Source organism: Ictalurus punctatus, chromosome 28, assembly GCF_001660625.3.
Source record: "Ictalurus punctatus breed USDA103 chromosome 28, Coco_2.0, whole genome shotgun sequence".
In the NCBI taxonomy this organism is placed as follows: domain Eukaryota; kingdom Metazoa; phylum Chordata; class Actinopteri; order Siluriformes; family Ictaluridae; genus Ictalurus; species Ictalurus punctatus.
The window spans coordinates 15,693,612-15,718,232 of record NC_030443.2 but is presented as its reverse complement, the minus strand read 5'-3'; the positions used below and the strand labels follow the sequence as shown (position 1 = coordinate 15,718,232).

General features: G+C 40.3%; 1 protein-coding gene across 5 annotated transcripts; it reads left to right on the top strand.

Moving 5' to 3' along the window:
• Positions 1–5,527: 5,527 nt before the first annotated feature.
• LOC108259998 (leukemia inhibitory factor receptor) lies at positions 5,528–24,596 on the top strand. 5 transcript variants are annotated; one of them, XM_047152045.2, is made up of 17 exons: positions 5,531–6,203; positions 7,587–7,640; positions 8,442–8,484; positions 14,636–14,692; positions 14,785–14,893; positions 15,326–15,459; positions 15,645–15,793; positions 17,374–17,509; positions 18,912–18,994; positions 19,241–19,451; positions 19,641–19,820; positions 21,072–21,203; positions 21,288–21,434; positions 22,111–22,248; positions 22,771–22,867; positions 22,965–23,046; positions 23,975–24,587. In XM_047152045.2, exons 6-17 carry the CDS (start codon positions 15,378–15,380, stop codon positions 24,515–24,517), a joined length of 1,980 nt encoding a protein of 659 aa, XP_047008001.1. In that variant the 5' UTR covers positions 5,531–6,203; positions 7,587–7,640; positions 8,442–8,484; positions 14,636–14,692; positions 14,785–14,893; positions 15,326–15,377; the 3' UTR covers positions 24,518–24,587. The 5 variants fall into 5 exon arrangements, with proteins under 5 accessions (XP_017315382.2, XP_053532789.1, XP_047008001.1 ...); XM_017459893.3 differs by lacking the exon at positions 8,442–8,484 and having other exon boundaries at positions 5,528–6,203; positions 23,975–24,596; XM_047152043.2 differs by lacking the exons at positions 5,531–6,203; positions 8,442–8,484 and adding an exon at positions 7,108–7,429.
• The last annotated feature ends 25 nt before the right edge of the window (positions 24,597–24,621 follow it).

Sequence of the window (24,621 nt, the reverse complement as noted above, 5' to 3'; positions counted from 1 at the left end):
GTAAACTCCGCCCAACACTGATCTAGACACGCCCCTTCTGGGACGTAACTCGCGCTGTTGACCTTTGGGCGGTGTAAAAGTGTACACACTGACAATCAGTAAGCACTAAGATCATGCAGTACTGTTTTTGTTTGTTTTGGGGTTTTGTTTAGTTTTTTTAGGTAAGAAACCTGTCCAGATCATAATGTTTCTCTTTGCCGATTAATAGTTTTGGTGCGTATAAAGTAAATATGCATTTTTATTTTAGTTTCTAACTACAAGCCTATTCTATCATCATATGTAGTAGGCTATGTATTGTTTATTGTTGTTAATTTTGTTTTGTTGACTTCTGAAGACTGTTAAACACTAGTATGGGATGATGTGCTGGTATAAATTGGCTAGCAGAACTTTCTAAGATTAAAAACACACACACACATCAGTGTAACATTTTCCAACTACAAAATTGTTTTTCAGATCGGAGTTTTCCATCATAAACAAATGAATTATGTTATCGCAGGTAGACTGTTATAAGGTTAGTCAGGACACTGTTGGGTTTCTGTGTGTAGAGTATCTTACTGATGAGAAAGTGGACGTGAGTGAGCTCCCCCTGCTGGGCAAACAATTCACACCTCTCCACAATAATATCTACAAAGATCAAACTAACAGCACAAATAAAGTGTTGTGTTTTTTTTAATTTATAGTAAAACACTATATACAACTGCCACAATAAATATATAACATTTAAACCTAGTAGGCTAGGTTTAAAAAAAAGAAACACTTTAGAAAAACTGCAAATTGTTTGTCTATTTTTGTATGCGACTACTGTGGAGTGTGACGTCACAAATAAATGCAGTACTGAACACGGGCTCCCCCAAAACAGGCGGGAAATAAGGGGGTTAAGGGCCATGCACGGGGGCCCAGCAGTGACCGCTTGGTGGTTCAAGGATTTGAACTCACAACCTTCCAATCAGATGTCCAGCATTTTAACCACTGAGCTACCACTGCCTAAGACTAAGCACATATTGTCAAATCAAGGTACAAATGACCCGAAAGGACAGATAACAGGCCTATATTTGGCATTCAAAGGAAACCTGGCATGAATCCAGTTGAGAATTAAAGACTTGAAATCCCTATTTATTTATTTATTTTTAAATTTATGAATACAGCTGCCGATTTGCCGTATTGTTTGTGTGTAATAGTTTGTTTCATATCATTTTTAGTGTCATCGATGGATCCTTGTGATATAATATAATGCATTGTGCAACACTAATCGTTTAAATGTCAAGGCTTTATGGTCATGGGTATTTTTACTTTAGATCGTCGTACTTGTTGTTTTGGTACCGCCTTCTACTGCGTTTTTAATGAAATCTCTAAAGAGAAAACAGTATGAAAGATATTTAAAGAGCTGTCACAGTATAACAAGATCTTATCCGGGTTACTTTACAGAGCCCAGAGAGTCCGAACACAGCCTAACGTTTGAAAAGATGTGCGCATGGATTTGCATGTCCCGTTTTGTCCTGGTTCTCAGAATGGCCTGGAGCCACAAAGCACTTCATTCTGGATCCTTATCTCCAGTTGGATGTGAGCGTCTCCTGAGCATTAGACGGTCAGTGTTTTTTTTCTCTTCAGGGCCGTGAGAAGGCCAAGGCGGGACATGTTTGGTATTTTAGAGGATTTTAGAAATGAGGACTTCTCATGTGTAAGCTTATGAGTATGTGTTTATTACAAGTGATTTAAAAAAAATGATATTGGTTTGTGTGTTAATTGTGTGGGAATCGTTAAGGAAGAGAAATGTATTGATGTATTACGACCATAACAGTGACGATGGCAGCTGAGACAGAGCAGTAACGCAATAAAACTGCCTAAATGATTAGTTATTATGGTCAGTCCAGCTGATAAATACCACCCACTTACCTTCTACACTAACTGTGATGAAGTCAACAAATGGAATTAATATGGGGTCCTTGAGCGCCATCTGCTGTCGAGAAGCGCAAAGTCTCTCAGAACAGTTATGAGAAAATCTGTTCTATTTGTAGAAATGCAGATCTATTTATTTTTTTAAAAAAATGTATTATTTGCTGACATTTATGTTGCATTTGTAACATATTTCTCCATCTGGGGATTAATAAAGTATTATCTTATCTTATCTTATCTTATGTATGTGTTCAAAAAGTACACTCCACACACATATCACTCCCATGTCCACTACATCAACTACACTAATATCCTGTTACCTAAATTAAGAAAAATCAATTCAAATCTAGGACCTCAGACGGTTCTTCGGTATGTTCCTCTAGGAAGGAACATTGGAACATTCTATAAGGAGTTATACAAAATAAAGAAAATGTCATTCTTTTAAAACACCAGAACCATTAACCACCCAAATAACCCTTTCTTCTCAGATTATACTTCTTCAAATTCCTTAATGTCCTTACCCGCTCAAAATCTGGACATGCTTCTTCATCTATATACCCATATACATGTGTAGAATAAACAGGGTTTTTGAATGGTTCTAGCTTTTTAAAGGCGTTCCTCTTTGAAATTCTGTTCCTCGTAGATCCTTTATGGATATACTGAAGAACCCTGTAAGGTACTAGATTTACTGAACTAATTAATTAGTGCGGGTGGTAATATATGGATTAGGTAACAGAATATTCATGCAGTTGATACAGGATGAGACAAAGGTTCAGAGTAGAACTATTTAAAAAAAAATAGAACCATTAAACACCCAAAGAACCATTTTTTTTTAAAAAAAGAGTATATAGTAGATACTTCTTCAAATCTCTTAATGTTCTTTTACTCGAAAACAGAACATCCATCCATCCATCCATCCATCAATTTCAGTACCGCTTATCTTACTGGGTCACGGGGAACCTAGAGCCGATCCCAGGGAGCATGGGGCACAGGGCGGGGTACACCCTGGACGGGGTGCCAATCCATCGCAGGGCGCACTCACATACACATTCACACACTACGGACACTTTTGGCATGCCAATCAGCCTACCATGCATGTCTTTGGACTGGTGGAGGAAACCGGAGTACCCGGAGGAAACCCCCGCAGAACATGGGAACATGCAAACTCCGCACATACAGGGCCACGGTGAGGCAAACGTGCTAACCGCTAGGCTGTTAATGAGTCCTACAAGGCTTCTACCTTCTTATAGGAAAATTTAACCTTGTATTTTTTCTAACAGTGTTTGATGATATAGAATTAGAAAACCTAATCGGGGGGGTGGGGGGGGGGGTGGATCCTAATCCTAATAAATAATGTGTAAGTTAGTTATGATTTTGTTTCCTTTTTGCGCTTATTTACTCTTGACCAAAAAGAAACTTTGATCAAGTATGGATTCTTGTATGGATGTGTTTGGAGTGAGCGCATGGCCCACAAGAAGTGTGTCACTCATGTCTTATGTAGGCTTCCATGTTCAGCATGTTCAGCTCTGGAGCTTAAGAAGAACTCAGATCCGTGGTGTATCTTCACACAGACACTCGTTCAGGAGAACGAGTGGAGCCACATTTGCCTCTTGGTGGTGCTATAGCACGATGTTCAATTTCAAAACTGTCAGACATCCTTCCACTTAAAATGTCAAGCTATCTTCAGTATGTTAGAGAATTGTTATCCTATATGCATACACAGTATGTAAGTCTTGGGCTTCCATGAACACGGTGGAACATACACAACCAAACTGGGTGTAATGTACACGGGACTACAATAATGCAGATAATAAACCATACAGCAGTATACAAAAATACAGTTTCAGTAGTGTGAAAAAGAACTATAAACTGTATACTGTATACAATATCTAATTATAATTCACACAGATCCACTCTATTATTAATATCATTTTATCATATGAAATATTATACAAATAGGGAGGCACAGTGGCTTAGTGGTTAGCACGCTTGTCTCACACCTCCAAGGTTTGAGTTTCAATTCCCACCTCTGTCCTCTGTGCATAGAGCGTACATGTTCTTCCTGTGCCTCGGGGGTTTCCTCTGGGTACTCCAGTTTCCCCCCCAGTCCGAAGATATGTGCTATAGGCTGATCGACATCTCTAAATTGTAAGTAGTGTGCAAATGTGTGTGTGATTGGGCCCTGTGATGGGTTGGCACCCCATCCAGGGTGTCCCCCGCCTTGTGCCCCGAGTCCCCTGGGATAAGCTCCAGGGTCCACGCAACTCTGTGTAGGAAAGCACTACAGGAAGTGGATGGATGGAAATATGATCGGAATATGAATTTTTGCAGTAAAAACATCTAGCTCAGCTGCTACTGACTCTCGCGGTTAATACTTAGGGATGCCTTTAAGTTAAAGGATCAAATCAGCAACTTTAAATAGTAACATATTTAGTACCCAAAATTTTTTAGGAATTTAACGCTGTCTTAAATTTTGTAAACACCTTTTACCAGAGCAACATACAAATGTACTTTGGAGTCTGAAACAAAACCATGTCCTCATGCTGGTACAAATAGGTCAGAATACTATCAAACTAAAACGTTGTTAGCCAAGACAGCTAGTTAGTACATTCGTCAAGTACTTGAGGATTATGATTTGTTATTCCTACTTTAAATAGAAAAAAAAAAAAAGGGATGTTTGGCGAGAACTTTCTTCAAAATCTTAGATAGACCATGTGTGCTGGGACATCGATTAATCTAAGCAATTAAAGAGTAGTGCATACTGTAGGCAAGTAGGAAATTAATCAGTGACAAGGCCAGTGGAGTTAGTATTTCAAATCTGAAGTGAATTATTTTCCAAATAAGGGCATGATGTGCTGAAGTCTTCTATACGTCGTGTACCACAGCAATTCACCACTCATTACAATTGTTGTTGTTTTTTGTTTACAATTTTTGTTGCACATCATATCTTTTTTACCTATGTATGGTCACATTTAATGTCGTGGAACATCTGCCAAACGAGTGAGTTCCTGTTATCACGTACACTGTAACATCTATAAACAGCCATCCGCACACTTAAAGTCATAAAGTCGACAGAAGATGTGGGCATGCTACCCCAGAAACCACAAAGTGCAAAGTCCTCCATCATGAGAACTTTCATATGTTGAAGTGTTGACACTGAAGACTCTTTCCAAAAATGCCAAATAAAGTCTCCTGATACGAAAAACGCACCATATCGATGATTGTAGTTCTAGGTTTCCTTTGAAATAGCAGCACTTTTTTATTTATTTTTTTATCTGTATGTCAAACATCTGCCATACAAGTCATTGTGAATGAGCTGTTACTATAGAAACGATAAAGGTTTAGGACAAGCGCATTAATGCGAACCTTGCAGGCGAACTTCTTGCAGGGGGTTGCTGTTATAGAAGAACCATCATCTGATTCTGAGCCATTAGAGTTAAGAATTTAAAAGTAGATCAAGGCTTTATGAAAGCTAGTTTGAAAGACTGACCATGTGTGTGTGTGTGTATATATATATATATATATATATATTGTCAGTCTTTCAAGCTAGCTATTAGATATATATATATATATATATATATATATATATATATGTATGTATGTGTGTGTGTGTGTGTGTGTGTGTGTGTGTGTGCGTGTGTGTGCGTGTGTGTGTGTTCTGAAATCTACTGACTCAGTGCCTTTTGCTCTAAAGAAAACGTTCATCCACACATCAAAAGGTGTGTTGAAGAACACAAAGCCCACGTGCTCTTATCATACTTTGGATCTTCACACAGTGCTAACAACATGACAGGTGTCAAAAAAAACACATCAGACACTGATCAGTGCATTGATAAGTGGGGCGGGGGAATTTTACGGAGAAACATTTACAGTTAATGTTTCCCTTTTTCTGTTTTTCTACAATGGAGCCTGACTCATTCGCTGCTCTTTATTAGTGCTGTACATGCACAAAGGTGTTAGATAAAAATGATTCCTGTTTCTTTTCCTTTGATAGATATATATATATATATATATGCATTAATCCTTTGAAACACATAGGTCTGACCCATTTGAATATGACTATAGAGTATTGATGTATTACTGTACACTAGCATATTGTGTATTAGTTCTTCAAAATGTGGGTGTTGGTACTTTTTCTATATTAGGATCTTATAGGGTTACGAAGTGTGAAAATGGTCCTTCCTGTGTGTGTGTGTGTGTAAATGTGTGTCTGTCTATGTGTACGTGTGTGTGTGTGTGTGTGTGTGAGAGAGAGAGAGAGAGAGCGAAGAAGAAGAAGAAGAAGAAGAAGAAGAAGGAGGCAACAGAGCGTGAGTAAGAGAGGCCGACTGAAAGGGAATTGGGTCAAAAGCTATACAAAGTCACAAATAAACAAATTCAGCAATAATTCTGTACACATTCCGTACAATCTAGTGGTCCTGGATGCTGACCATTTTGACAAACCAACAGTAAATAAGTGTTCGCGCATTATTCAAATATTCAAACGTAAAATCGTTTCCTGGAAAGCAAGTCTATGACGTCTTATCAGACAGTCTGGACTGATATGACTTTACCAACTGTTTCATTATTTGATGCATAAACCTGGTAAGGGCACCATGCACACATGTAGCAACAATTTAGAGGAGCCTGTTCACCTCCTGGCGTGTTTTTGTAACGAGGTTGGAGGAAACCAAAGAACCTAGAGGAAACCCTCATATAGAACACAGACAGGAACCTGAGTTGAGGAGTGTAGTGAACTGTGATGTGGGGTGGCACGGTGGGTAACCCAGAAGGTAGTATTGCTATTGATGTCTCCAGGGTCCCGGGTTTGATCCTGAACTTGTGTGTAGTAAACTGGCATCCCATCCAGGGTCTTTGCGTTCACACCTAGTATTCCCGGGATTAAAGCGTTTGCTGAAGACAAATCAATCAATGAATCAATGACGTGTTCTTTGGATACAGTAGTTAAGCATTCTTAGCTTCTTATAAGGTTCTACTTGGAACCCACTCGGATGGAAACACTTCTGATTATAGGGTTCTATAGAGAACCTTTCAGGGTTTTGACAAACCCTTCATGGCTTTGAGCACGTATGATGTGTGTATACTACTATGTAGTATGATTTAACTAACCCAAGATCAAATCTAAAAATAAATAAAGACTCTGTAATCACGCTGACGAACACGTTTGAGGAAGTGAAACTTCCGCTAACCCCGCTTGTCGGTAATACCAGTATGCTTTAGAAACGCTCACACTCCTTCCAGAGCTCATTGGTTTCAGTGCACACAGTTAGGACAGCACTGCGTGCGAGACCGAACCTGGATTACTGCGCATGCGTGGATTATCTCACACGCACAACAGGAGCAGTAGGCAAAAAAATGTGCACTGGTGCGAGCCGTGAGCCGGAGAGCTGTTAGTCATGAGCTAGAAGCTAGACAAAATTGGATGATTTTGAAGAAAAAACAATAAAATCAACCTAGCTCCCTTCCTTCAGCCCTGTTTGAAGGAGTTTATTTAACTGGGATTTCCCTTCAGAGATGCAACGCGTCCTTTATTTTGGTGCGTTTGTTCTTTTTTTTTTTTTATTATTCATTTCATCCAGAGGAATAATTCCTAGATGGTTATACATTTAAACGTCACATTACTTTTATTGTTATATACAGTAGGCTGTATCTTATGTGTTTCATTGATCGTTATGTATTTCTTCTATCTTCAGGCTTGCTTATGGGATTCATCTGGTCAACATGGACCATTTCTACTGCTTCAGCAGGTCAGTGGGACACAGGGTTGCCAGTGTGGGTGTTTTTTTTTACGCGTACTGAGTATGGAATTGAACCTGATCAGTTTTCGCAAAGATATCTTAACAGATTAAAATGAGAAATAAAAATGGAAATAAAAGTCTACGTCTGTTGTCTTTAACACAGTGGTCACTAAGCCTCTTCTTTGAGATCTACCTTCCTATAGGTTTCATCTCCAATTGAAGTCTAACACACCTGGGTTAGTTGATCAAGAACTTCTAGGTGGTCAGGTGATGCACAATTAGATTAGATTGTCTGGTGGGCACAATTATGGTCTTCAGGTCCAGGAGCAGGGTTGGTGACCACTCCCTTAACCTCCTTACCCTTAAGGTTGCCACAACTTGATACTAATATGTTAAGAAGACGTTTTTATTAAGCTTTTAAAACTGTATTTGGTGAAGAGGTTTCAGTGCAGTTTGATTTACTTGAAATATTGTTTTTACTTGAGTTTACTGTGCACAGTGGTGGCAACATTTTTTTTTTCTGAGGAAAGCAGCTAATGCACGATGAGAAAGTCCAGAGATGATGTCATATACCTATTTCCACATTCATTTATTCATCATGATTACTGGTATATCAGGGTTCGTGAAGAAGGAAGATTTTCATCTGGGATATAATAAAATAGAGCAGAATGTGGTTTTATCCGAATAGAAAAGAAAAGCTTATAATTGATTTCATCAATAATTTATCTCCTTTAGAGTGAAGACATCTTTAGTCTTGGCACCACAAACTAAACTTTTACACATTTACAAAATACTATGCTTTCTATCAAGAACACAGATGAAAAGATGTACTGACAGTGAGCTGTCGTGAAAGGTGAGTAGTAAGGAAACAATTAGTCACGTTAATTACTTTAATTACGCTTTAAGAAGAGAGTTTAAAATGGAGAATTTGGGGAATAATGGTGATCAGTGATTGGTCGTTGGGGATAATGGGTTCGGAGATTGGATGGTGGGAATAATGGAAATCGGTGATTGGTCGTTGAGAATAAGGTTGATCAGTAATTGGAAATTGGGAATAATGGTGATCAGTGATTCAGAATAGGGAATAATGCTGATTGGTGATTGGACATTGGGAATAATGGTGATCTGTGATTGGACTGTGGGAATAAAGGTGATCAGTGATTGGGCGGTGGGAATAATGTGTTCGGTGATTGGACAGTGGGAATAAAGGTGATCAGTGATTGGGCGGTGGGAATAATGTGTTCGGTGATTGGACATTGGGAATAAAGGTGATCAGTGATTGGGCAGTGGGAATAATGTGTTCGGTGATTGGACATTGGGAATAAAGGTGATCAGTGATTGGGCAGTGGGAATAATGTGTTCGGTGATTGGACATTGGGAATAATGGTAATCAGTGATTGGATGGTGGGAATAATGGTGATGAGTGTTGGACGTTGGGAATAATGGTGATTGGACTTCGGGAATAATGGTGATTGGTGATTGGACGTTGGGAATAATGGTGATTGGTGATTGGACGTTGGGAATAATGGTGATTGGACATTGGGAATAATGGTGATGAGTGATGGACGTGGGGAATATTGATGATTGGAAGTTGGGAATAATGGTGATCAGTGATTGGACATTGGGAATAATGGTGATCAGTGATTGGACATTGGGAATAATAGTGATCGGTGATTGAATGTTTGGAATAATAGTGATCGGTGATTGGTTGCAAGCACAGTTCAGTCAGGTATTGCACTGATGGCGAGTCGAGTGAACCTGCTCTCTCAATTCGTATATCTGCAGATATGATGTGAACTGGAGAGTCGTATCGCTTTCAAGACAGTCACCAACATGTGCTCAAAATGCTAGATTTGTCTCTTGGCTCTTTTTTGAATTAAAGTCGCTATAGGGCTGTAAAATCTAGAGCCCTATAGCGATCTCTAAGTTGACAACATTGACTGCAGCTCTTCAAGACCATCAACTCTCGCTAATGTCAAATGTGGAATTTCTCTCTGTATTTAATCTCAGGAAATTTGTCTCATTATATTTCTCCATGAAACATTTGTGGCAAAGATGATACCTAAATGAACCACAAGTGCGAATCCACGTTAAGATATCCCTGAGAGAAAAACATTGAAGAGAAACCTTTAAGCAAAGAAATTATATTCAGGGCAAACAAAGGGAAAAAATTAAGCGCAGACTTGGTAACTACAATGTACAAAGCTTCCCTGGTGGACTAGTGGCTAGCGTGTGTTGCTCTCACGGCCACGGCCCGGGTTCGTTTTCTGGGCAGGGAATCTACCCCGACCACTGGAGGGTTGCACGGGCCAGTGCACTCTCAGTGCCAGTATTCAATTCAATTTTATTTGTATAGCGCTTTTTACAATAGACATTGTCTCAAAGCAGCTTTACAGAAATATCAGCACGGTATACAGATATTAAAGGTGTGAATTTATCCCAACTGAGCGAGCCATTGAGTGGCGACGGTGGCAAGGAAAAACTCCCTAAGATGTTTTAAGAGGAAGAAACCTTGAGAGGAACCCGACTCAGAAGGGAACCCATCCTCATCTGGGTAACAACAGATATTGTGAAAAAGTTCATTATGGATTTATATGAAGTCTGTATGGCGTTAGGAGCAGCCGTAGTCCCAGCAGTCTGGAATTAAAGAAGATTTGAGCTCCATCCAGAGGCAGAAAGGATCTGGATCTCTAGTATCTCCATAAATTCGTGTGGGGCTCGGCGAAAGGAGAGAGGGAGAAAGTAGAACAGAATCTAGTCAGGGTAGGCTTGAGTAAACAAATACGTTTTAAGCTTAGACTTAAACACTGAGACTGTGTCTGAGTCCCGAACACTAATAGGAAGACTGTTCCATAACTGTGGGGCTCTATAAGAGAAAGCTCTTCCCCCTGCTGTAGCCTTCACTATTCGAGGTACCGTCAGATAGCCTGCATCTTTTTATCTAAGTAGGCGTGGCGGATCATATAAAACCAAAAGGTCGCTTAGATATTGTGGCGCGAGACCATTTAGTGCTTTATAGGTTAATAAAAGTATTTTATAATTAATGCGGGATTCCACTGGGAGCCAATGCAGTGTGGATAAGATGGGTGTGATGTGGTCGTATCTTCTAGTTCTAGTCAGGACTCTAGCAGCTGCATTCTGGACTAATTGGAGCTTATTTATATTCCTACTGGAACATCCAGACAGTATGGCATTACAATAATCTAATCTAGAGGTGACGAATGCATGAACTAGTATTTCCGCATCATGTAGTGACAATATGTTTCTTATTTTAGAAATATTTCTGAGATGAAAGAAGGCTATCCTAGTAATATTATCTACATGAGCATCAAATGATAGGCTGGAGTCAATAATCACTCCAAGGTCTTTAACTGCTGCACATGATGAAACAGAAAGACCATCCAGAGTAACCATGTGATCAGAAAGAATACTTCTAGCTACACGTGGGCCTAATAAAAGTATTTCTGTTTTATCAGAATTAAGCAGAAGGAAGTTAATTAACATCCAATGTCTAATGTCCTTTACACAATCCTCAACTTTACTAAGCTTATGTCTGTCCTCTGGCTTCGCTGAAACATACAACTGTGTATCATCAGCATAACAGTGGAAGCTAATTCCATGTTTACGAATAATTTGACCTAGGGGTAGCATATATAAAGTAAAGAGCAGTGGGCCTAAAACAGAACCCTGTGGAACTCCAAAAGTAACCTCAGTACACATGGAGAATTCACCATTTACATCTACGAACTGATAACGATCGGTGAGATAAGACCTGAGCCAGGAGAGGACTGTTCCCTTAATACCATCCTGGAAAGTTGGGAGGGTTGTGTCAGAAGGGCATCCGGCATTAAACTTGTGCCAGAATTGAACATGCGGACAGGTGATCCAGCCTGGCGACCCTGAACAGGAGCAGTAGAGAGAAGATGTACTTTTTAGTAAAGAGAGATGTGGATGTGGTGTACTGAAACTCTCACGTAGAACAGGAAGAGGAGGGGGTAGTTTCACACTCACTTTCCACTTAGCTTTACATACAGTAGTAAAGCTGCTTTCAAATGTATGAAACTGGGGCATTTTAGAAAATCGTGTGGGTGCTCTGTGTGTGTGGGGGGGGGTGGGGGGGGGGGGGTGTTTGTGAGCGATCATAGAAAGTATAAAATTGTCTTTTGAACATTTTGTAACTTTACTGATGAAAAATCCCAAAGGTATAATTTGATGCAGATGTGTGATTATATTTAGAAACCAATGTGTCATACTTCATTCAGTTTAAATGACCACTTCACCCTGGTCAGACTGGAAGACATTTACTGTAAAGTTTACTATATAATTATAAAAGTACATATATTTACACTAAATATATATACACTGTATGTTTTAATATACAACAGGATGTCCCAAAAGTCTCATTACATAGGGGACTATGTTTGCCAGCATCACGTCGGCTGTTTGTGGACGTACTGCCCTGAATAAACTATTTCACATAACAGATGTTTACATATAGACAACAAGACACAATAATAACTGAATTTACAGAAACGATCCAGTTCAAAAGTTCACACACGCTCGATTCTTAATCCCGTGTGTCGTTACCTGGATGATCAGCGACTGTGTTTATATGTTGTGTGAGAGTTCTTCATGAGTCCCTTGATCGTCCTGAGCAGTTAAACTGCCCACTGTTCTTCAGAAAAATCCTCCAGGACCTGCACATTCTTTACTTTTCCAGCATCTTCTACATATCTGACCCCTTTCCAACAAACTATATGATGTTCAGATCCATCTTTTCACACTGACGACAACCGAGGGACTCGTACACGACTATTACAAAAGGTGCAAACATTCACCGATGCTCAAGAAGGCAACACAACACATTAAGAGTCAGGGGGTGTAAACTTTTGAACAGGATGATTAGTGTAAATTGTTATTATTTTGTCTTCTGGGAAACATGTAAATATCTTATGTAGCTTCTGAAGGGCGGTACTAAATTAAAAAAGTAAAACCTTTAAACAAAATAATAACAATTTAAACCGATCATCCTGTTCAAAAGTTTACACCCCCCTGGCTCTTAATGTATCGTGTTGCCTTCTTGAGCATCAGTGAATGTTTGAATCTTTTGTAATAGTCGTGTACGAGTCCCTCGGTCGTCCTCGGTGTGAAAAGATGGATCTCAACGTCATATAGTCGCTGTTGGAAAGGAGTCAGATATGTAGAAGACTCTCACCCAAAAACGACCGAGTGCTGTATTATAAGCAAAAGCTGCTTTAACAACGTGTTAGTGAAGGGGTGTGCATCCAGGTTATTGTAATCTTTTTCTCTCTTTTTTTTCTTTTTTTCGTGTAAAACCATCCATCCATCCTCTACCGCTTACTCCTTCTTCAGGGTCGCAGGGGAACCTGGAGCCAATCCCAGGGAGCATGGGGCACAAGGCGGGGTACACCCTGGACAGGGTGCCAATCCATCGCAGGGCACAATCACATACACACTCACACACCCATTCATACACTACGGACACTTTAGACACGCCAATCAGGCCTGTCTTTGGACTGGGGGAGGAAACCAGAGTACCCAGAGGAAACCCCCGCAGCATGCGGAGAACATGAAAACTCCGCACACACAGGGCCACGTGGTTAGATTGGGTGTGATTGCTGTTTATCATTATTGGGTCCACGGCGGGATTCCAACCCCTGACCCCGGAGGTGTGAGGCAAACGTGCTAACCACTAAGCCACCATGCGCCCGCCATGTGGGGAAAAAAAAATCTAAACGGGTGTGTAGACTTTTAACATCCTCTGTAGGTGTTAAAACGTTCAGTGTAGTACACAAATTTTCCAACGAAACAGAACATTTTGGACAACATTCCTATATAATAATTGAATAGGGTTTTTTTTTGTCATTTATTAATTTATTAGTCGAGCATTCAGAGCGCATGTGCAAACCCAATAATGACAAAATCATTCAGTTAGATTCAATTCAGTTAGATTTCAATTTTTTCTACTAGATTGGATATGAAAATGGCAAATGCAAATGATAATGAGTCTTTATTGATCTCATATACATTACAGCACAGTGAAATTCTTTTCTTCGCATAACCCAGCTTGTTAGGAAGTTGGGGTCAGAGCGCAGGGTCAGCCATGATACAGCGCCCCCTGGAACAGAGAGGATTAAGGGCCTTGCTCAAAGGTTTAACAGTTGCAGCTTGGAAGTGCTGGGGCTTGAACCCCCGACCTTCCGATCAGTAACCCAGAGCCTTAACCACCAAACAAAATGCAAAATTGCAACCTTTTAGGATAACGTTACTGACAGCCTCTGCGATGTGACATGCAGAACATGCGTTCCGCCCTGATCTATGTGGAGTCTGCAGTATGTCTTACGCATCCATCCATACATCCATTTTCTGTACCGCTTATCCTACAGAGAGTCGCGCGGAGCCTGGAGCCGATCCCAGGGGACTCGGGGCATCCCGGGGGACACCCTGGACAGGGTGCTCATCCATCCCAGGGCACAATCACACACCCATTCACACACTGCGCACAATTTAGAGATGCCAGTCAGCCTACAATGTGTGTCTTTGGACTGGGGGAGGAAACTGGAGTACCCGGAAGAAATCCTCGAAGCGCGGAGAGAACATGCAAACTCCGCGTACACGGCGGAGGCGGGAATCGACCCCCCAACCCTGGAGGTCCGAGGCAAACGTGCCCCCGTGTAAACACTGCTATTGAATAAAATGCTGGCTAATATAATGAAGTTAAATAAATAGATAATAAATAGACCTAGGATTTCCACCTAATCGTTGGCTCTTTGGGAAATCCAACGTCAGCGCTTTCTCTGAGGAATTTCCTTTTCCTGAGGCTGTTTGAAGGCAGTACGAGATGCCTTATGCGCTTTTATTAACGGGCAACGCGTGCAGGCTGATCAGCCGATGCGGATTACATCACACTGCTTGATCTTTTTATACATGTAAATTGTGTGTGTGTATATACATGTCTTGTGTTCTCTATTGTTATTTTTCAGTGTTCTGCACATGCAGAAACATAACCTCATGTGAAACACAGTGTGACGTCCCTGAAGGTAATGTCATGTAACTGCATTGATAAGAAACCTTCAGCATTTCCATAAAGCAATTGTAAACGTAAGGTGTTTATAGTTGCGGCTCTTTTTAGGAGCGCACGGTTTCAGCTGCTTTGGACAACGGTCTCCAAATAGCATTATAAAGTACCAGTGCGTATGGAGTTCTGGACAATACGATAAATATGTTCTCTGCATAAATCAGTAAGTTGTTATGTTTACATTTGCATTTTTAAAATTGCTGTCGAATGCCCTTGAAAGTGGTTATTCATTTCCACACAACACAACCATTACAAAAGGTTACGTATGTTTCTATCGTACATTACGATACAAACATAACACGATACATTAAGACCCAGGGGGGTGTAAACTTCTGAACAGGATGATCGGTGTAAATTGTTATTCTTCTGTTTAAAGAGCTTATTTGTTTATTTAGTACCGCCCTTCAGATCACATATGTATCGTGTTGCTTTCTTGACAATCAATTACTGTTATAGAAAATCATTCGACACCTTCTGACCAATCAGAATTGGCCATTCAGCAGTACTGTGGTATAAATGTTTGTAAATGACCTTACGTCATCTATGACTATAAAAAAGGATGTAATGGGATGAAAACAAACGCTTTCTCTTGCAGGAGGAGATATCAGTCAAAGACTAACCCCTTTACTCTAATAACGGAGAAACCCATGACAGCGTTTGCCATGGTGCTGAGCGACGATCGGAAAAGATGCACCATCGCAAACTTCAGCAGCCATCCATTACAAATAAGTACGTTCGTTTTTGTCAGTACGTTCCATTTTAAATACATTTTCACCTTAATATTTGTCAATGATATGAAATAGAAACGGTTAAAGAATAGTTGTATAAGAATGCATAAAAAAAAAAAAAGCTAAACAAATATGTTTTTGAGATTATTCGTTTTATTGCTAAAGGTAACGCTCGTTGTGTTTCAGTACAATGTGGTCCACCTATCAATGTGACTTTCAGCAGAAGTTCTGGTCATTTGAATGTTATGTCTGAGTGGGAAGACAGTAATGTGAAACAGTATCGTTTGAAGTACAGGGAACTCAACGGGGATCACAACAACACTGCGTGGAAAGAGGTAAAGATAAAGATCAGTCTTCTGCCTATGAAACCAAGGCCTGTTTTGAATATTGGGAGAACCAAAAGGCGGTTAGGGGATATTTTTTTTTCAAGGTCACTCCATGCATTTCTATGTCGCCAAAAGTTTGTGGACACCTGAAAATCACACCTATTTGTAGTTCTTCCCACAAAGATGGAAGCACACAATTGTATAGGTTGACTTTATATGCTGGAGCATTATATTTTCTCTTCACTGGAACTGAGGGACTAAAACCTGTTTCATCATGACGATGCCCCTGTGCACAAAGCGAGCTCCATGAAGACATGGTTTGCCATGTTCGGAGTGGAAGAACTTGAGTGTCCTATGCAGATCCCTTGACCTCAACCCCACTGAACACCTTTGGGATGAAATGGAACACCGACAGCACCCCAGACCTCCTCGCCCGACATCGGTGCCTGGCCTCACTAATGCTCTTGTGGATGAAAGAACACAAATCCCCACCTTCACGCTCCAAAACCTAGTGGAAATCCTTCCCAGAAGAATGGGAAGGTGCGCACTATCCGAGGTAGAGTGTGGTTATACTGAATATCCACACACACGACTGCGATCCGGTGCGATTGTGAGTGCGATATTGCTTTTACACAACAGTTCAATCAACAAGAAAGTAGCATTGAGTAACTTACATTTCGGACACAGCGTGGACAAATGTTCTATTTGTTCTTTGCTCCGCTAGCGGAAATAGCTCCAGAAGAAACCACCCTCGCTTTATAGCACGTCTGTTAGCTGGCTAACTAGCTCACATTGATTTGTATATTCCTGTTAAAGGTGCTTCCGGTGAAACTGGCTTCCTTTTCATCATCGTCACCATCATCCAGACATATTTTTTTAATGTAGATACCCTGAGAGATCGATATTATTGCTCATACGTAGGGTGGAAAAAGCAAATATAGTGCTAGTTTGGGCCCTTTTTTAATGTGAAATAATTACAAGAAGCAGGTGGATCTACTACTTTCATGAAATGCTATGAAATGAACCATTAGCTTAACCAAGCATACAGTTAAACAGGCTTAACCTAGCAAAGGGAAATAGTAAACTAGCGCTGCTTAGCATTTACGATTCACAGATTCATTTCACTACCTTTTTTTCTTCTTCACATTTATCCTAGACAGGGGATTGGCAGGTCCTAGCATGAATAGTGAGATAACTTAGCATGTTCTATGCTAATACTTAGCTAATAAGGTAGCTAGCAAGCATTAATATGAACCAAAATAAACCCCAATATATAAATGTCTCAACCAGCATTCTGAAGACTAATTTCTGGGAAACTAATCAATACCTAGTTAGATAAAGAAGCTAGCTAAAGAAGTCATTTGACTTGAACTCAAGCCTAACATGACAAAGCACATTTTCTCATATCTTGCTCAACACCTTTTCATGTTTTTGAGGTATTCAAATATTGTGTCCCTATCATGACAGACCACTTTCGGTTCGATAGAAAGACAGCGTTCTCTAACGAGGAACGTGGGAACAGTTTCATGTGAAACACTCATTCATTTGAGGTGTTGAATGCTGTCTCTTTTTCCCCCCTCACGCTGTAGGTGAAGTCCCAGAACAGCAGACACAGCACCGTGGAAGACACTCTCTCTTCTCAATCCTATGAGATGCAAATACAGTGTGATGTAACTGCTATGTGTCCTCTTTGTCCCTTGAGTGAGATCATCAGAGTCCCACAAGGTAAAGTCCTAATATAGTTCTCAAAAAGTATAACTAAAGTACACAGCTCATTTTATAATCGAGTGCAGCTGAATACTTGAATCTGATTCATCAGGTGTTGATTAAGTTTCTATAACAGCAGCTCTAACAGTACTGCTAGATATAATGAAATTTGCTCATTCTGATAGTTGTTGATTAGTAGTACTCATTCATAGGGAGTAATATGGCAGATGCTCCATGAAATCTAATAATAATATCCATCCATTTTCTGTACCGCTTATACTTACTGGGTAAGGATAAACTTAACCAGGAGCCTATCCCAGGGGGCATGGGACACAAGGCAGGGGATCTCACATCTCACCACCACGTTCGCCTCACACCTCCAGGGTCGGGGATTCCCGCCGTGGCCCTGTGTGTGCGGACTTTGCATGTTCTCCCCGTGCTGCGGGGGGTTTCCTCCGGTTACTCCGGTTTCCTCCCCTAGTCCCAAGACATGCATGGTAGGCTGATTGGCGTGTCTAAAGTGTCCGTAGTGTATGAATGGGTGTGTGAGTGTGTATGTGATTGTGTGCCCTGTGATGGATTAGCACCCTGTCCAGGGTGTAACCCCGCCTTGTGCCCGATGCTCCCTGGGATAGGCTCTAGGTTCCCCGTGACCCTGAAAAGGATAAAGCGGTATAGAAGATGGATGGATGGATGGACTTTCCCTTCTATTTTGTGTCACGGACAGTCGTAAAAAGCATTTCACTACACGTCATACTGTGCATGATTGCGTGTGTGTGACAAATTAGACACTTTGACAATTAGACAAATTGAATTTGAATTCAAGAGAAAGAAAAATAGAGAAATTAGTGAAGGAACGACTATTTATGCGAATCATAAGAGACGACCAGAACTAACTTGTTTCACGGAAATTCAAACAAAGTACGTGGTTCTATAGCACTTATTAGAGCCTGCTATTATTATTGATTATTTAATAATATAACATGCCCAACATGCTATTATTAATAGCCTATAACGACATGCCCTGGGCAGTGGTGGCTTAGGCTCTGGGTTACTGATCGGAAGGTCGGGGGTTCAAGCCCCAGCACTGCCAAGCCGTCACTGTTGGGCCCTTGAGCAAGGCCCTTAACCCTCTCTGCTCCAGGGGGCGCTGTATCATGGCTGACCCTGCGCTCTGACCCCAACTTCCTAACAGGCTGGGGTACACGAAGAAAACAATTTCACTGTGCTCTACTGTATATGTGACCAATAAAGACTCATTATTTAATACATGACGTTAAAATATATATATATATATGTGTGTGTATATATATTTTTTTACGCAAGGTCCTTTTACTGAATCCTGTCTGATTGCCTGCTAGTTAGAGAAGCAGGTTCATAGAGGATACTTATTGTATGTTTGACCTATTTTTCTCACCAGAATTCGTAGATGCACCCGTCATAAAAGAAACTCATTCCTATCCGGTCCAACCTGGACAGAGAAAAATAACCGTGACGTGGGAGGTACGGGCTCAGCTGATTTTCTTCACTCTCCTTTCTAATGCGAAATACTATTTAGTCAACTGTAGGCAAAGGCATCACTGATCATTTAAAATAAATTAGTCCGAATAGGTTTTAGGATAGAATTTCCTTTTGTTACACTTTAGGTTCAAATGTGCTAAACGATTACATTTAGTATGTTCAGACATTTTCATATGGGTATGAACCGCTTATTTGTTTTCCATCGTTTTTCTCTTTGGCGTTTTTCAGTATGTGCTCAGTCAGGCAGTCGAAAACTACAATGTGACAGTCCAGAAGACATGTGGGGAACCTGCTAAAGCAGGCAGTTATTCCCTCAAAGCACAAACCGTCACTTTGTTTCTGAGCTATTCTGCCTACAAACTCAGCATCAGTGCCGTAAACAAAGCCGGATCATCGCCTGCTGCACACTTGCTCATAGACGCCGTGGAGGATCATAGCGGTAGGTCATCTCAGATATTCATAACTGATACTATGTGAGAGTATATGCGCATATATGTCATATGTGATATGTGTCATTTACTTATTTTAATAAAGGAAATTTGAATTGATGTGCCTGCACTGACACTAGCGTATATACCAGAGTTGTTCTTTATTATATATAACTCAACTCTATTTGTTTTGTCAACAGATTTGGACAGAGCATTTAAAGTTAATCTGATGGGTAATAACAGCTTCCGTCTTTTGTGGAATGACACGCTGTCCAAGAAATATCCTTGCTATTCTGTAGAGTGGTGGGCGAGCGATGAGGAATTAGCTTGTACAACCGTCTACACGAAGGAAAACAACCATACTGTCAGAAATCTCAACGGTACTTCATTTCCTGACATTCATTTTAAAAGCCTCTATGAACACGTATGAAATGGAATTACAATGAAACTGTGCATTCATAACATGTAATAATGCGTTCGTGATGCCGGGTACACGTTATTATAAATATCTTAGGGAAACAGTCACATGAAATAGGTCATATTTTAGGAAAATGCATTACACGTTATGTTTACTATGCATTTTGAGTGGTTATAACGCTTTATAAGTAGTGTTCTTGATTACTTACTGCCACAAAAGACTCGTAATTCAGCGTCGATTTGGTGTATAATTATTTATAAACCAAATTCCACTGACGTAGTCACGTGACGATAAATAATCCTGAACAAGGTCTTATGAACGAGGCATTGTAAACTCGTTAGGATGCGCTTCACTTATAATACTTCATTATAGTCTCGAACAAAATCAAAGAAAAGTATATGAAACATTGAAATCATGAAATATTTAATGAAAAGGCTGAGTCTTGTGCATTAAGTACTGTTATAATGCATTTTAATTAGTGCTCATAACACTGTATATATAATCAAGAGTGCCAAAAGACTCATAATTCAGTGCTAATAATCTTGAATATTATTACAAACGATAGAAATATCATCAGCCATGGTCCTGCAACATAAGGCCTTATGACTGCATTACAACCTGTTAAGAATGTGTTCATACTTCATTATAGATATGTATTAAATAAAAAAAAAAAATGTTTAAAATTCGAAGAAAACAATACGAAACATTGTAATATGTAATCGTTAACGAAATGTTTCATTAAAAGACATTACACTTTCTGTGTCTTACGCATCATGTCTAGTTATAATGCATTATAAGTAGTGTTAATGACATAATATCATCAATGCCGAAAAGCATAATTCCCTGCCTGTAATTGTGAATAATTTTTGATCATCCGAATTCCACCAACGTGGTGGTGTGGATAAAGATCAATGATCTTGAATAAGGCTTTATGCCTGCATTATAACCTGATTAGAATGTGCTCATCGTTCATTATAGAGAAGGCTTAAGGAAAAAGTATGCTCAGAAATGTGTACGAACATACTGTGGGGGGGATTTGTGAATATTATGTTCAAGGTTTTGCACACACACATACACACAAAAAAAAGTTGTTCATGTAGTTACGATTTCTACTAACGGATCTTTCAGACGGGTTTTTATAACGCACCGTACATTTTTCCGCTTGGAAGTATGTCTATCTTAAGCGGCGCTTTTCCTTTTGCGTTATGTGCAGTTGCACTTCAGCCCTATAAGAGATACCACTTCTTCCTGCATGTCAGGCATGAAAAAGAGACCTGCGACCTGAAGAATGTAAATAACAGCGATCTGACGTACGGAAGAACTCAGGTCTACCTCGCTGAAGGAAGTCAGTCCAGCTTCACACCATTAATATCACTGCTGTAGAACATAACCGTTGTCAAGACTAACCTTGGGATCTTCTTCTAATTAGCTCCACTCGCTGCTCCTGGGAATGTGAGCAGCTCTAACATTACCCAGAGTTCCTTTGTGACTACATGGAGCCCGGTGCCTGAAGAGGACGTGCGTGGCTTTCTACAAGGTTACATCATCCGCTACACACAAGACAACAGCAAAAAAAGTGAGTCAGCGGTTACATCCGTGAGATATTCATAACTCCACTCGGTAGCAAATCGCTGGCAAACCAGTAGTCATTTTTCTGTAAACTCCAGCAGATATAAAGAGCTAGACGTCTTTACAGCATCAGAGGTTATATAACGTTGGAAGGAGTCTCCAGTGTCAGCGTAATAATAATCAACTTTGGGGTGGTAGCAGGAACTCGGCTTTCAGTCGGGTCACATGACCATACCTCCTTGTGCTTCCATCCATCCATCCATCTTCTATACCGCTTATCCTTCCTTCAGGGTCACGGGGAAACCTGGAGCCTATCCCAGGGAGCACGAGGCACAAGGCGGGGTACACCCTGGACAGGGCGCCAATCTCCTTGTGCTTTATTCTATTTATTTATCATTTTTTTGGAAGGAGTCTCCAGTTTCAGAGATTTGTAACAGTCAGATGTAAAGCTGTATGTTTTCAGGACGGATAATGTTGCATTTTGCAGTTTCTCTGTAACGTTTGTCCTCATACACATTTGGATATGTTTTGACTCCTCGGGTGGCACGGTGGCTTAGCCGTAAGCACTTTGGCCTCGCACCTCTGGGGTTCGAACTATATACAGTATAAAGGCCCGATGGAAGTACCCTTCAAATCAAACATGTATAAACATGTTTATTCTGGATATGTGGATGTGTTGGCAGATATCACCGTGCAACCTAGCGTGAACAGCTACAAGTTGCTGAATCTGCAAAGTGGAAGTATCTACTGTGTGCAGCTGTCCGCATACACGTCTGCAGGGGAGGGAAAGCGGAGTGAACTGAAGTGCTTTGACACGTTGGGTAAGTTTTCCCATTCTAACACATCATGCAGTTTAGTGGTCTTGGATGCCTAAAATAGACATCGAGCCACCATTAGTTTTCTACCAACCCCACAGTTTAAAAATAGTGTTAGCACTGCTAAGCTGCAACTGTTAGACCCTTGAGCAAGGCCCTTTACCCTCTCTGCTCCAGGGACGCCGTATCATGGCTGACCCTGTGCTCTGACCCCAACTTCCTAACAAGCTGGGATATGCCAAGAGAACAATTTCACAGTGCTGTAATGTATATGTGACAAATAAAGGCTTCTTCTTCATTTATATTGTTTCCATTTAAAAACCGTTGAGGGTGCAACCCTTCGTACTCGTGAGCTTTGAAGACATATCTTAGTAATGGAGCTTCTGACTGATTTATTTATTTATAACAACAACTAGTGCGGTTTTTATGATTGAATGTATGCTTCCAGTGCAGCAGTACGGTTACAGGTTTCACAAGCTGAAGATTCTGTATTGGATGTGAAACGTAACTGAATATCTGGTTCCTCAGACTCGGTTTGGTCTATTGGTGGAATGATGGCAGGAGTCGTTGCAGGCCTAATTGCTCTGCTACTTGCCACTCATCTCTGCTTTCGGCTTTTGAAAAGGTTAAGCCCCGGTTTGAACATTTTTCCAAATTTAATCATAATGTTATTGCAAGAAAAAACTGAATGATTTGATACCAAACCTATTGCTATGACCTAGATCCAAGAAACTCCTATGGCCAAGTATACCCAACCCATGCAACAGTAATGCTGTACAGAAAATTGAAGGCGGTCAGGAACTGGTGAGTTTTAAGGCTCTGAACATTAGATGTATTGGAAGGATAAAAGTTTCACTTGATAATTCTGTAATTCTAGGATGCGGAGTCATTCTGGCACTCGAACAGTATTTATACTTCTGAGCAAGTTCTTGTTTTCTCGTATACTGTTCCAGCTCTAAACTGTCATTCCCGCACTAGTCTCTTTTTCTCTCACTTGACGTTAATAATAATAATAAGAAGAAAAAACAAAAAAACACACAGCTTGTCCTGTTACTGAGAAACCACAAAGTCCTCTGTTCTGAAGACTCTCCATTGGTGGGAAATGTACTTACTGCTACAGTGAGCTGACACCGGAGACGCCTCCCTCCCATGAGTGCTAAATGATCAGTCTCCTTACAGAAAGTGGCACAACGTTTAAATGTTTTCATTATTAAATAACGACACATTTACAAGTCCATTTAATTATTAGTCTTGGATTGTGTGTATCGTCCGTCGTACAAGGGCTGTTACTATAGAAGCGATAAAGTATTAGAAAGAGCACGATGATACAAGCCTGGGATTTGAAATACAGCCATCACTACTGTCAGAGCTGCAGTTACAGAAAATGAATCAACTCCTTCTGATCAATCAGGTTCAAGAAGGAATATTGTGAAATGTCTGAAGAATTTTTACGTACTGTAATTTGTTTCCTGGGATAATTTGTTTACTCTCTTCAGTTTGAGTTCCAAGTGAATCTCCTTCAAGATAAGAACCCTCAACTATTCAAAGAACCTGTCCATAAATGATGCAGCTTCATTATTATTATTATTATTATTATTATTATTATTATCATTATTATCATCATCATCATTATAATATATAATTAAAAAAAATTTTTTTTACTTTTATTGCAGAGTAACAGTATTGACATTTTCCCACATATGAAAACTCTTTACTCTTTATTCCTTTACAGGAGGTGATGGAGCTTCTTTGTAGGCCGAACCTCGAGGAGACGGAAGAACACGTGTCAGTGTTGAAAGTCAAAAAGGAGACACATTCTGCCTGTAACGTCTCTCAGGACTGGACCAAGGCCACCCTTATGCCTAATACGGCACCTCCCCCAGTAGATAACAAACCTCCTTCAGCGCCTACAATTTCAACCACAATAGACTCGACATCTAATGAGGCTTTTCCCACGGACAGTAATCATAAAGGCTCTACAGAAGACCCACCTGAAGGAGCGAACAACATAACGGACCCACATAGCGTATTAGGCACCGAGACTGTCTCCACAGCTGTAGCAAACCCAACAAGTGCTTTCATGAGCGACTACACCACCATGGAGCTTTTCCAGCAGATCACCAAGGCTGCGCCTCCGGCTCCTTCCAGCTCAGGCGCAGCGTCTTCAGATCCAGGACAGGAGTACCTTCAACAGTCACTCTCTTTGTCAGAGAAAACAAGAAGAGCTCCTGATCAAATATATCTCACAAATGGCACTGTAAATCCATTTCCTTAACTGCATATAAATATGTTAAGAAACCAATATATTGCCATAATAATATTTATACATATAAATAAACCTTGAGAGTGAAACCACTGCGTTTAAAGTACATCATCTTT